The 14,810-nt window shown below is 44.8% G+C and overlaps 1 protein-coding gene across 6 annotated transcripts in view; it reads right to left on the reverse strand.

Moving 5' to 3' along the window:
• Positions 1-14,810, reverse strand: part of RGS6 (regulator of G protein signaling 6) — a 278,903-nt gene that overhangs the window by 35,512 nt on the left and 228,581 nt on the right. For all 6 annotated transcript variants that reach the window (XM_054067562.1, XM_054067563.1, XM_054067561.1 and 3 more), the window contains one exon: positions 8,090-8,276. In XM_054067562.1, coding sequence (XP_053923537.1) covers positions 8,090-8,276 — 187 coding nt within the window. The remainder of the gene's footprint in view (positions 1-8,089; positions 8,277-14,810) is intronic.

The following is a 14,810-nucleotide window of genomic DNA, read 5'->3' on the forward strand; positions in this document are numbered from 1 at the left end:
TATCTTTTTGGCCACTCTCAAATCATTTAAGTGACTCAATAATTTACACCCACAGTTTTAGCTAGTGCATTTTCTTCACGCTTACCCAAGCTAGTTTTGTTACTAAGGGGGAAAAAAAAAAAAAAGATGAATAATTATACTGTAATATAGACTAACCACCCTGCTAAACTAAAAAGCATGAAACCTCTTTTCAGGCCAGAAATGAAATTACACTGGGCTGAAGGCACAGGAACATACGAAAGAGCTTTAGCAGTAGGGATAACTGTAAGCAATGAGAGCTCATTTTGAGTAATACACAGAAATCCTTTGTTTAGCCCTGTAGATACATAGTTGGAAACACAATGTAAATCTTCTGGGGGAAAGTGCATTGATAAAAGTAACACAAATTTAGCTTTCGCTCTGCTGTAAATTGATGAGACAACTGCTTTGCTTCATACTTTCAAACATACAAATGGGAAGGCAGAGCCGTTGGAGGGGGGGTCTGTGGCAGACACAGTGCAGAGGACTACAGAGGCAAAGGGTTGTCAAGTGCTGCACAGTTAAGGGGTCAGCCTGGTACTGCAGGAGGATTTAGTCCTAAATATAGCAAGGGCTATCCTGGGTGACAAGAGTGGGCTGCTGGGAGTATAACGCCATATGAGCAGCTTTAGGTTTTGAGACAATGATCATGGCTAAGAGGCTGATTCTCTCAATATGGGCCAAATCCTGGCTACTGGCAAAAAGCCCAAGTGAACAGGTTTTGCTTGGGAGGAGGGGACAGCCTGTTGTAGCACCTGGGAGACTGGCATCTCTTTTCCAAGCAATACAATATCTAAGAGTTATAGCAATGAAGATAGGTTTTTGCATGCCTATACATGCTGTGGTATAGCTATGAGATGAAACTACTCAGATTTGTGGCCTGATATTTGCAAGGCTGTCTGCAGTTTCCTCTTTCTGTTTTCTCTGGTGAAAATCTTGCCAGAAAGCTGAGTTGTACCATGGAGAGGAACATGCCATGGAGAGGAACATGCAGAATCCCCCACATAGCAGAAATGAAATTCTGTTGCACCGGGGCACTCAGTGACCTACAGGATATAGGGACAAGAGCAGGATGCAGCTCTAAAGAAACAAGCAACACACAGCTTCTTCATAAAGGTGGCTATGCTGAGATGGAGACCATCAGCCCTGTTTGGGTGTCTACCTAGAGAATATATGCTGGATACATAAACAGTCTTCCACACCTCATCAACTTTTTAGCTGTAGGACATCTACTACTGTATCAACTTAGACTTGCCTTTAACTGATTGAGTTCAAGCTTTTGGATTCCATGCTATAAATGCATATCAAATCCTTGCATTTGTTTGCTGATGAATCCTGTCAAGACAGTACAACATTCATACCTGTTGTGGTCTGAGAAGGGGAGATGTGAAATGCAATGTTGATAATTCTCCTCAGGGATGTATTTTTTAAAAGCTAGAAGCATGAACACTTCAAGAGAAAACAGACCTTTAGAAAAATTAGACTGCACTGTTCCCGCAGCACATAACATTGGCATGGTGGAACCAAGTCATCCACAAGAACATTCACCCATCATACACAAGAAGTGGACTTCTGGAGTCCTGACTCCTCTAGTAGAAAGGGATGCATTTACTGGCACCTTCACTCCCTGCTTGGGAGAAACAGAAGAGCATCAGCTGCTTCCTGACTTTCACACAAGAAGGAAATGCTCTTGCTCTGGATTTGACATGCAGTTGTTTCTTGTATTCAAGAAGCACAGTACACACTACTGACACAAGAGTCCCAGAGTCTGAGTGCTGAATTCAATTTTTAAACAAGGTAGAGACTTTCCCGTGTAATCCATTTAAAGGTATTTTCTTGGGCATATGAAGCACTGTTACTGCTCGTGCACGTGGTTCTAGCCAGCTTGGCAGGACTAACACAATGAATAACAGGCAGACTATTGTCCTGTGGGAATACGCTGACTGTTCTTGTCACCCCATTCTCCTGATCTTTCATTTGGAGAGATGTGCTGTCTTCTGTCACTGCATGCGCAAGAAGCAAGCTTACTCACATCTTTTCTTATCTCTTTTCCTGCCCATGTGTAACAGAGGAGTGCTAGCTTAGACAGTCATTTGAACCCTGATGCTTTCAGAGACAGAAAGGCAACAGCAAGACAAAGGCTGGATGTTAGATTTTTTTCATATAATATGACTACTAGACTACAAATTAAAATGTACAGCAAAGGATAAAAGAAGTACTTTCTGATATGCAGTACATATGCACACTTTGAAAAAAAAAAGCAACAGGAAAAGTAATAACACCAAATATCTGCTCCTATGTAGAGCACTGCTTCAAGTCTTTTGTTTCCTGCTTTGTGCAGCATCAGGCACATCAGCATAAGCCTCCATCACCACTTTCCTATTTTTCCTCCAGACACCTAATGGCTCTTCTGGGTATATTTGTAAAGATTCTTGGTTTTAGACTCTGCTTGGTTACACACAGTTTTGTGAAATCCACAATGGAAGGACCTTGCATTTTTGCCTGTGTCTGTAAAAAAATACACAGCAATGATGAAACTTTGCATGAAGGCTGTTTCTACAGTCACTGTAACCCACATACAGGGAAGGCAACTGGTGTGCATTGTATATAAGGAAGGATTTTTTACTTCAGTCCATCAGAATCAGAGACAAAGGAGAAGAAGAGAATAAAGGTCAATTCCTCACCCAGTCCCTAACCCTGACAGGAAGGTTCAGGCTGTCAAAAGCCTTCAGGAGGCCTGGGCACCATTCACATATACCTATGGATAGAGCACTGCAATGCTTTCAATTCCCTGTCGTGCAAGTGCCAGATCTCACCAGGTCTCTAAGCAGCACTGACTCAGGTGGACATAAGCCCCACTTTGAGGCAGAGTGCCTGAGTCTGCCCTGTGCCCCCTTGCTGACTGCCTGCTCTGCCAACCAAAGCTGCTTTGCTGTCACCTTGATTCTCCATCCTTAGTTACCGTCCTTCATAGGCATATATATAATGAGGGTGACTGGGTGAAACTTTAAGAAAATGGGAATAATGTTTCTTCAAGTTCTTATATGAAAGATGATCCAGATGAACAATGAATATTTTCATATTTTCCTTCCATGCTATGATTTTGTTTAAGAGCTACAAAAAGAGTTCTGTGTGCTCACTGAATAGGCACCAGGCATACAATTCTCCATATGCTTGCTTCCATGTCCTGCACATGCTTGAAAAACCAAAGTCAGTGAAAGAGAGGTCAGTCCTCATTTTCCCTTCTTGGTAGAAAATTGCATTCCAGTTCCAAGAGATCATTGCTTATACTTGGAGTTGGTTTTTGAATTCAACAAGATCCTCTAAAGTTCTGTCAATGCTTCCTGATGGGACTGGAATGCAAAACGAGGACTGAGCACTGACCAGTCCTGCAAGGGCTTGTATCTCTATCCTAGTCCAGAACAAACCAAACCAGCACCTGGGGCAGCTGAGAGCATGAATTGAGCCCAAATCATAAATTTCAGACTAGATTCAAGGAAGAAATTTTTTTTACAATGAGGGTGTTGAAACAGTGGAAGAGGTTTCTCAGAGAAGTAGTAAATGCCCCACTCTTGGCAACATTTATGGTCAGGTTAGACAGGGCTCCGAGAAACCTGATTGAGTTGAAGATGTCCCTGATCATTGCAGAGGAATTGGACTGGATGACCTTTAAAGGTCCCTTCCAACTCAAAACATTCTATGATTCCATCATTCTAATTCAAATCTGGGCCAGGTACATTTCTGGTTTGAGCAGCCTGGAGTTTGGCATTATGGACTAAATCTGCTCTGTAATTAGCCAAGGATCTGCCACAGTTAAAATCCCTAACTGAGCCTGGATTAGGACTGAATTTCCCTGAATCATCTTCACAGAAACAAGAGCTGATTAGTTCACATCAAGGAACGATAACCTAAAACTCTATTTCATTTATTAAATAAAAACAATAAACAAAGCAAACGGGAAAGTAATTCCAAAAACAGTTACATGTCTTACCTTATTCTCGTATACCTGGCTCTGAAGCCTGCCAGTAAATGCCTCTAGAAGCAAATGTTACTATCAGGGACACAACGTATTCTTGTGATACTAGTTCCAAACACTAAGGGATTGAGGAAGGGATTAAAGACTTTCTGAAGGCAGAAAAACATTTCAGAGGAGGCAAAGAGATGCTTGAAGGTGGAGGGGGGTGTGTGTGTGTGTGCACGCACGTGATGTTTAAAAACTAATAACATGTTGTACAGATAAGGCACAACTGTCATACTCACAGCTCTGGGTTCCCATGTTAAAGACGAATTACTTTGGCTGTCAGCAGCTTCATTAGCCAAAAGAGGTCATTCAGATGGACCTGAACCTATTTACTTCCCAGAGCTGGCTGTGCCTTCTTCATATAGCAGAGCCCCAGGTTGGTTGTTCAATGATGCTGATAACTCCTGTGGGAACTTACATCCTGCTAAGTAGTTCACTGTTTAATTGAACTGACCTTTCCCGATGGTGCCCCTTGTATTAAAAGCTGCTTTACTCCCCGGAGAAAATGGTTTGATAATCATAATATTTTACTCAGTGGACAGTTGTTTAAGAGCAGAAAATAATCAGCTAAATTGGTAGGCCAGCCTCTGGAGGGGCCCAGCACTGAAAGGACAAAAGGTGCTGCGGATCAAGATAGCTAGCAGAGCTGATGACAGGACAGAGCGGGGAGCAAGGGTTGCAATGCTCAAGGATGGGGGATGCCAGCAAACTGGATGGCTGGGGGAGGAGGCAAATGCAGCCTGAGCCAGCACAAAACACTGCTCAGAGGCAAGGTGAGCTAGCACAGGGTGTGTGAGGGCACACACGGAAGACACAATGAGAGAAGTTGGCTCTGTGCAAGCTGTGCAGTGCAAGCTGTGCAGTGCAAGACTGCCGAATGGAACAGTGGTGAGGGACACACAACAGGGCAAATATCTTAAGCCAGATGGGGAAACAGCAAAACACTTGCATCTGTAATACAGGAACCCATCTTAGAGAGAGCTCTGTCTGAAATAATAAATGCTCACAAATTCAGATTCAGATTAGGACCCTGCTGAAGATGTTTGGAGCTGAGATTTTCAGTGTCACTTTTCTTAAACAGAGGAACCGTTTGCCTCAGAGCGTGAACGGCCTTGGGACAAAGAGATCTTCAGTGAGAGGAATGTCTGCCAGAGCCTCCTTTTCTCCCTGATTTTCTTCTAGGCTAGTTGTCTCACCAGATGGTTGTGCAGCATCTGGGAGAGCTCTTTGGGGCTGGAAGCCAAGGCTGTACAAGAAGCACATCCATGTAGACCGTTAAGTATCTGACAGCAGATGATGTTTTGCTTTCAACTTAAGATTTTAACACAGTCACTGGCCTAAAGTGTACTATGCGTTGCTACACCTTTCCCTTCCCAAGTACAGCAGTGTGCTCATTCCCAGTACATTTTATACAGAATTGGCGTTTTGCATGTCTCCCATGTTAGCATAAGAGCTAGAGTGCCACATCACCTTCTCCTATTTTTCCACTGAAGGAGCAGCAATTTACTTTCCTCAGTTCAGCCAACCCTCTTCTTTCCTCAGTTTTTAGTGTCAGAGCTGCAGGCATTCAAAGAATGTGCTGTTCAGTAAACTAATTTTTTTCTTATTCTTTATTCACAAGGACATTTCAGTTGTTTTCCTCTTTGTGCTAAAGTTACACAGAACAGGACAACACTCATATTTTGCCTCCTACAGTGGGTTGGTTTGACTGGTTGTGTCTGGTTGAGTCGCCAGGAATGCAGAACATGTGGGAGCTCTCATGGGCTCCTGGTGCCATGGTACTGAGATAAGGCAGCTGGGCTACAACCTGCCAGATATTCCTAGACAACAGAGCCCTCGAGGTGGCAGGGTTGACCTTGAGGGAGATGAAAATATGGTTCCTGTGAGATTCAGAGTGCACTAAAGGGACCTACATTGACTCCTGTGAACTGGATGTGCAAACAAAAATGTTCCCTCTTCAAGATGAGGCAGAAACAGACAATCCTGCTCAAGCTCTGCTAGGGCACTTACAGTCTTCAGCAGTGTCCTCTTTCCTCCTGCTTTTGTTAGACAGCCTTAGCTATCTGGTCAAGCAGTCAGAAACAGCTTGCTTGGCTTTTGGAGACCTACCAGAAGTCTACTGCACAAGAAGGTGACTGAGTTCACCTTCCACATTTCTCTGACCTCTCTTGGCACAGACTGTCTCCAAGAAGATCATAGCTAGGCCTTTGCCTCATACTTCTGTTTCCGTGAACAAAAACAGATGAGCTGAGACATCCGCCAACACAAAAATCCTCTGACAGAAAATTAACCCAAGGAGCTAAAATTGCAGTCTAACTGCAAGAGCTCCAACTTGATTTCATCAACTCTCCTTTGAATGGCAATTACATTGTGAACTGATCAGTTCAAACCTAAATCCTACATGTCTTCTTCTGATTAAATACTCATTGTCTAAACATCCAACTTTTTCTCAGTACTTCTACTTAACAATTTAATCAACTCTCCCATTATTCACCTATCTGCTTTAGCCAGCATTTTGCCATTGTCACTTTTTTCAGCGATGCAAATTTGCAGAAGTTCTTGTTCACTGTTACTGCAAAGTAAAAAATACATTTTATCCAAAATGTCTTCATACTCCTGCGTTTCTCAGCTTTAAAAAAAACATTTAAGTTGCCTGATATTCACAGGGGATTGCCTTGAAACTTTGCGTACATTCCTTCTATGCTGGCCCCAAGGAGCAAGACTGCATTCAGAAAAATACCGTATTTGATAGTGGTTTGAAAAATTCATTGCCTAACCTTGTATAAGTGGTCCACAACATCTCCCCTGAGACGGAAATATTTTGTTAGTGGAGTATTTTGAAGAACCGTGTTTGAATGCCAATTTAAAGAAAATATAAGAACGAGGAGTCTTTTCATTTGCTGTTGGTTTTACTACATGCTTTTGATAAAAATGATTACAAGGAGGATATCTTTTAATTGTGTGTCTGTTAATATTTCTCAAATTATCCATCTCCCCTTTTCTTTTTCAGCATTTATAAATTGACATTTTCACTGTCTCAGAAGGTTATGCAGCTTTATCCCTGCTTGTAGCAGTTTTTCTCAAATTATCTGTTTTCCTAGAGGCATTTTCTATGTACAATTTCTCTGATAAAACCAGGGCTCTTAGGAGGGAAGGATTAAGCTTAATACACTGCCTACTGTCCTGTCATTATTGTAAGGTATTGTCTGGTGAATCAGCTTCTAGCTGTGTCAGAGGAAGCTGCTGTATATGGGGTTTGGTGGGGGTAGAGGGCTGTGAGGTAGGTTATAGAATCATTAGGCTGAGAAAGACCTTTGAGATCATCAACTCCAACCGTACCAGTCCACCAGTAAATCGCATCTCCAGGCACCTCATCTACCTGCTTTTTAAACACCTCCAGGGATGGTGATTCAACCACCTCACTGGGCAGTCTGTTCCAGTGCTTGATAGCCCTTTCTGTGAAGGAATTTTTCCTAATGTGCAATACTTCCTCTGATGCAGCTTAAAGCCATTCCCTCTTGTCCTGTCACCTGTCACTTGGGAGAGAACCCCTCACCACAACCTTCTTTTAAGTAGTTGTAGAGAGCAATAAGGTCACCCCTCAGCCTCCTCTCCTCCAGGCTAAACAACCCCAGTTCCCTCAGCCGCTCCTCATAAGACTTGTTCTCCAGCTATAAATAAATGAGTGATAAAAAAGTGCATTTATGAGGATTTTGGTATGATATCAGCCATTCTGTAAATACATCAGACTTTGGTGACAGAATCAAAGACACTCTTTCATCTTTGCTTTCTCTGAGACATGTCTCCAGCTCACTGTGACTTCCAAACTTGTACATTTTGGAGCTCTTGTGCCTACAGGAATGTTAGCCTGTTATAAATGATAGATACAAAAGAAAATAACATTTACCTAGCTTGAACAGATACCTTCGAAGTTACTTCCAACTGTGCATCTCCTTTTACTTAGAAATGAGCAGCGACAATGTGATAGTGGAATATCACAGTAAAACTGAGAGTTTTATTAGCAGTCATTCCGTAAAATCAAAAACAAACCTGTGCATCTTCATATGTATATCTCCCTGGGTCTTTGACATTTTGGCTTGTTTTCTCATAGCTGTGGGAATCCAGGTTGATAGCACTTTGGGCCCCAGGAGCTAGAAACTCTTGCCAGATTTCTTCCACTCTGGTGGTTACATCCTGTAGAGGTTGTTTCTTGAGATCTTGGACAGCCAACCAAAACCTATACACAGCAAAAATTGAAAGGGGAGAAAAGAGAAAAGGAGAGAAATCTAAATAAGACTTTGTGGATAAGCATGGGTGGAGTCCCAAAACACAAATGTAGAGCCTAACTCAGCATCTATCTGAATTCATGGAAGACTCTCCATTTAGCATGATTTCAGGGGAAGGTGTGGTATACTCTACACCAAATCCTTACACTGTGGCTAAGATCAGAACAGTGACTTTAAATTAGTTAAACTGCCCCTGCAGAAGTGTGACATTAAACATGCAAACAGGAAATGTCCAGGGCTGTGCAGCTGAAGAAAGGGAGTGGGCTCTGCCTCCCACAACCCTGATGTAATCCGCTGGTCATTCCTGCCTGTAGGATCGGTCATCCAGAGAGGATGCAGAATGCATTCATATAATTTTCCAGGGAGAAGTTACAGCAATGGCACTCGGAGGCCACATTCCAATTTTACAGAGATATTTTCTTGACCAGACCACACTTACTGACTAAGATAAGTCCATAAACAGCAAGAAGATAATCTCTTTGATCGCTAATGGCATAATCCACATCTTGATCTGTGAAACCAAAGGTCATGGAATAGTTTTGCAAGTGCATTGTCTTTTACGCCAGAACCCCCCCCAGATATTTTGTTGGTGGTGCTGGTTTTATTTATTGTTGACAGATATATGTTCTTTCAGGCGATTAAGTCAGAAGATGCATGGCCCCCAGTAGCCTTCAGCTTTGGTAAACTTTACATTCTAGTAAGAAAAAAAACCCCAAGGCCTTTGCCCTGGGTACCCAGGTCCCCCAACCTGGCCAAACTGGTATAATACTGCTCTGTAGGAAGTAGCGAAAACAACAGGGCAAATAGGTACAGAAGGGACCTTTGCAGCCACCTCCCATAGCCAGCTCTTTCCTACCCCATAGCAAAGGAGCCCATGGCCTGGGGATGACAAGGAGGGCAGGGCTTGCCTTGGCTGTTCCTGCCCTGCAGTGGTCTTGAATATCTACCTATTCTCAGCAGACCGTGCAGTGGGGACAGGGTTTGTTTGGGTCACTGCTCATTCGGGGCAACTGCAAGAGCTGCACAATTTTCAAAATCCTGTGTCTCCTCTTACTTTATGAGAGACTACTAAATATAGCAATTGAACTTTGACTGAAAGCCTCATTTCCCACCCTGAATGATTAAATGGTGCCAGTCTGCTGACACTAAGGCAAATGGTCTCCCATGGTGGAAGGAGGAAGATACAGCCTCTCCCAAACCAAAATCCAGTTGGCAGTGAGGATGGGCGGAGAAGCAAGCAGCCTGCTGGCTTCTGTGCTGGTTTTGACCTCTGCTTCCTTACCAGCTGCAAGCAGTACCTAATTACCCCAGAAACACCACAGTTATCATTATTAAATGAGGCCACTAACCCATTTAGCCTAGCCCCCTACGTGCAATAGAGGGAAATGGCCAATTTGGGAAAAAAAGACATACGTACTGTGTGCAAGGCCAGCCTAAATCCTCCTTGCCTGTCCTCTGTCCTTGCCCTGCTAGGCAGGCACGCAGGGCAAGGATGCTCCCTGCATCCATGCCTCCAATTTGAGCGGGCTGTATTTGCAGGTACACATTTTGTCTCTTGCTCCGCTGCTGCTAGGCTAGCCCCATCTTGTGCCCTCCTCTGTTGCGACAGTCCCTCTCTCTCACCCAAATAATGCATTTTATCCAACCATGAAGCCTGTGAGAGAGAGCAGGAGGCTGTGTCACTGTGCTATGGGCTGGGACCCTGTCTAGGCAGGACGCGCTGCCTGACCCTACCCGTAACTTGCAGAGTGACCACCTGCCCTTCGCAGCGTTGCTCCAGCGCTTGCAGAACTGCTACATGCATGGGGGCTAATGCCTCAGCCCTGAGTCAACCAAGCTAATTGATCATATTCCTTAATGCAGTTTTCTCTGCTCCCTAGCAGGTTGTCAGTAAAATCGACTGGGGTATGTTCAGGCACTATACCAATACCAGCAGAGTCCCATACTGGTGGTGCTCACACAGTGACATCGGGTTTGATAAACCAAAATAAAGTATTTGGGGTTAGTAGAGGGGCGTGTGTGGTTGGCCCTTTTCCATCTTCAAGATGTTAAGTGTGCCTGATGTCCTGCCTTGTTATCTGAACCGTAAGCGACACCCCCATCTATCACATGCACACAGAGAATAAAGGGTGGCATGCACAGTACAACAATCCAATACTATATGTAGCTTTTACTTCAAAAATATTTTATCATTCCATTTCAGATGGGATGGGAACATGCGAACACAGAAAAGGCATAAAGAGAAGAGATGCTAAGTAGTAGCATCTACTCTTGCAGAGTAGCTAGGACACTTCAGACAAACACTTGGCTAGAAAGAACAGTTTCTGCTGGCTTATCTTCTGCCCCTGGAGCTGGGGAGGCAGGCTGGGAAAGAACGCTCATGAGAGAACCAGGCATGCTGTGAAGTGACAGCTTGCCAGAACAGGAACACCATCCATTTTAATAACCATTTGGCTCAATCTGAAAACCAATCAACCAGACCAACCTGACACTAACAAGAACAAGCTCTTTTTACTGCAAGCAATTGTGAATTCATGCCCAAGGCTGGATGCCCTCTTCAAGGCAAAGGGGAGTTTTGTCTTGGTAAAAATTTCAAAGCTATTCACTATAGCTAGCATCTGAAAATTGAGGAACATCAAAGAGGGGTACCCAGCCCTGCAGCCTCAAATCCAAGGCAAATTCTCTGCCACAAGGAATCATCCTGAAGCCAATGCATAGGCAGGGCTTCCTATGGGATTTATACATAATTTACAAGAGAGAAGCAGGTATTTCTGCCCAGGAAAAGAGTAAGCATATGATGGCTGTGCTGGAATTTGTGCTCAATTATAAAGTGCAAATGTACTTCCTGAGTCAGACCCACGATTTCTGAAGCACAAACATAGCCCAAACCTCACAAGGAGGCAGAAGATTCCGCATTGCCTCCTCCCTTTATCTGGGAGGTGCAGGGGCAGATCTCCTGTGGACATCTTGCACAGGACAAAGGAAGAGGGAGATTTCTGCTTGCGTCCTCTCCGCAGGTGCCCTTTAAGCAGAGCGAGATTAGCATGGGGACTGTCTGCACTGAAGGAACAGCAGCATTGATCACATGTTCTTTGCCCAGCACATAAGATCTGGAGAAAAGCTGATATCATGGTGTCCTGAACTGTTGTCAGAGACATAAATCATTACAGCCACACCCAGCATGTAATTAAGCTGCTATCATTTGTAGAAGATATCCTGTAATGGTGCCTTCTCCTCCACAGCCCCCACAAGGCACAGAGAGTTTCAAGGCCTCAGCAAGCTCACTCTGCCTCCCCACTGGGCACTGCAGAAGTGCTTGGTCACCATGGGTTGCTGTGCACAGATGCCCCTTGGTGAAAAGACTGCTAGGGAAGGACAGGGGCTTGCTTCTGAGATATGTAGAAAACCAAAATTAATTGCAAAACCTGATGAAGAGGCAAAATATGGATGATGGCAGAGACTGAAAAGAGATGTATCAACATAAGGACAACTTTATACCCCTTATTGGAGGGGGACATAACACCCTTGGCTTGACAGTGAAATCCCTGACTATCCAATTCAGAAATATGAGCACACTCCTCTCTCCTTGCCTCAGCAGCTCCACGTAAATACCTGGTACCCCTCTCATCTCCCATCTCTCACCACTCACTACCTCGTTCTCTCTTCCTTCCACCAAGAGAAAAACAATCACTTTAACATCACACTTGGGAGGGGAAATGAATGACGGTAATAGAGCTAAATCAACATGCAGTTCAGACAGGAGAAACGTTTAGGTTTTTCTGTTGCTTAACAGCCAGATCCTTGGTATGGTACGTTTGGTGTGGCCGAGACCAGCAGGAATCTGCCCTGCATGCCAGGGAGGGACTGTTTACAAAGGCTTGTAGTGACAGGACGAGGGGCAATGGGTATAAACTGGAGAGGGGCAGATTTAGACTAGACGTAAGGAAGAATTTTTCACTGGGAGAGTGTGAGGCACTGGCACAGGTTGCCCAGGGAAGCTGTGGAAGCCCCATGCCTGGAGGGGTCCAAGGCCAGGCTGGATGGGGCTTTAAGCAGCCTGGTCTGGTGGGACGTGTCCCTGTCCATGGCAGGGGGTTGGAACAGGATGCTGTTTAAAGTCCCTTCCAACCCAAACTATTCTATGATCCTATGACTCTATGATTCTATGCCCGCGGGAGGCTGTGTGCTAAGGGCACGGCAGAGCACTGGTCTTTCACTAATCCATCATTTCCAAGGAAACCGCGGTGCCAGCACGAACAAGGGCGAGCTTCCCGCTGCTCAGCGATGTCTCCCCGACATCACCTTTCTTCTTCTCCTCTCTTCCAAGCCGCGCACCCCTTGTTCCAACTCTTATTGCTGCCTTTTAGTTTCCCGCGGCAGGAAATCTCTCTCTGTACTTAGGCAGCACCCGGCGTGCTTCGGGTGCTTCGCCAGCAGATCCATAAAGCCACAAGGTGCTGGTTGGCTCATAGCGACAGCAGGTGCGGACACACCGGGGTCTGTGTGTGTGTGCGCGGGCCCCCCCCAGGGCCGGAGCGAGCACCCCGGGTACGGCAACCGCCCGGGCGCGGGGCTGCGACGCCGCCTGGCGGCCACGCGGGGAACAGCGCTGCCCCGAGCCCCCCGCGCTGCCGCTCAGCACCCCGCCTGCCCCGCTGCCGGCAGTGGACAGAAAATGCTTCCTGCGTTACAACCCCCCCATTTGTTTAGAAGTACGAGGGGTCTTGGGTGGGTTTCACTTCAGAGATCTGCCCTAACTTGTCATTTCCTGATGAAAACTAAGAAGAAAAAAATAAAGCTAACCCCCGAAAACTGGCAACAAGTTTCAGCCATTAGAGGTTATTAAAGATATAGACGCTTTCTGCAGGTAAACTTCTTTTCCAGATAACTCGAGCTGTTGGAACGGGTCCATAGGAGGCTACAAAGATGATCAGAGGGCTGGAGCACCTGCCATAGGAGGACAGGCTGAGAGAGTTGGGGTTGTTCAGCCTGGAGAAGAGAAGGCTCCAAGGAGACCTTATAGCGACCTTCCAGTACCTGAAGGGGCTGCAAGAAAACTGGGGAGGGACTGTTTACAAAGGATTGTAGTGGTAGGATGAGGGGCAATGGGTATAAACTAGAGAGGGACAGGTTTAGACTGGACATAAGGAGGAATTTCTTCACCATGAGAGTGGTGAGACACTGGCACAGGTTGCCCAGGGAAGCTGTGGATGCCCCATCATGCCTGGAGGTGTTCAAGGCCAGGTTGGGTGGGGCCTTGGGCAGCCTGGTCTGGTGGGATGTGTCCCTACAGGGGGTTGGAACTGGATGATCTTTAAGGTCCCTTCCAACCCAAACTATTCTATGATTCTATAATTTAAGATATAAACACTTTCTGCAGGTAAAATTAACTTACAAATAACTCGATTTTCAACATATGTTCACAATCACACACAAAATGCCTGCCTTTGTGCATTGCAAGCTTTGTGCAGTGCATTCCTATAAAGCATCATGTGTTCTCTATTTAGGTCTATAAACAGGTGTGCAGTCCTTTCCCTTTGGGTAAAATTCCTGTGTGCCATATTCCTACATAGTTGTTTCTCTTCCCAGCTGACACTATTTGAAGTTGGGGGGGGGGAAATCAATCCACCAGTTAGATGAACATCTCAGCAATCTCAAGATGTCTCAAGAGATTTCCAGGTCATAAAAAATGTATAAGAACTCTCTGTTGGCTTTTTTCTTTCTTTTCTCTTTTCTTTTTCTTTTTTTTTTTTTTTTTTTTTTAATTGAGGCTTGGCATATTGTCTGTGATATTTTGGGTACTTCAAAAATCAACAGAGTCAAAACAAATTGTAGATGAAAGATAGCAATAGACTGGAGAAAGAAAAGAGAGCAAGAAAAAGAGTTAAAATAAAAACAGAGCAAAATACCCAACTGACTGGCTTTCCTGCTCTCACATAAATAATGAACAGCCAGTAAATAAATAAGTTACAGGGCTCAGCCAAGCCCAGGAGACTGGTGGACATGATCCTGCAAGTTTATTAGAACACAGAAACACAGCTGGAAGGAGACCTGAGGGGTCACTGAGTCTAGTCTGCTGCTATCTCTGGCAGTGCCTCACTCGAAACCCCCACTGGGACCAATTTTGTCTCAGCTAGGAAGATATGGAAATACCCCACCATAATCAACCCTATGATTTGGGACTTGTACCACTGGTGTAAGAGCAGAATATGGCTCCCTTGGTATTGCACTGAATTACATTAATTTCAAGGCATTCTCAAGTACACACTTCGTGAAATCTTTTCTAGCACTACCTGGCATTTCTAGGTTTCCCAGCAGCCACTTTCTCAGATGTGCCTTGAGGACAACACAGGGGTCTAGAGGACTCCTGCTGATGTTAACAAAAATCTTACTGACATTCCTAAGAGAGAATACATCCCTGTTGCAACAGTTCCCAGACCTCTGGACAGTTACTGGGAGGAGAGTCCTTAAAAGACAACTGCAAG

Source organism: Cuculus canorus, chromosome 5, assembly GCF_017976375.1.
Source record: "Cuculus canorus isolate bCucCan1 chromosome 5, bCucCan1.pri, whole genome shotgun sequence".
Classification (NCBI taxonomy): domain Eukaryota; kingdom Metazoa; phylum Chordata; class Aves; order Cuculiformes; family Cuculidae; genus Cuculus; species Cuculus canorus.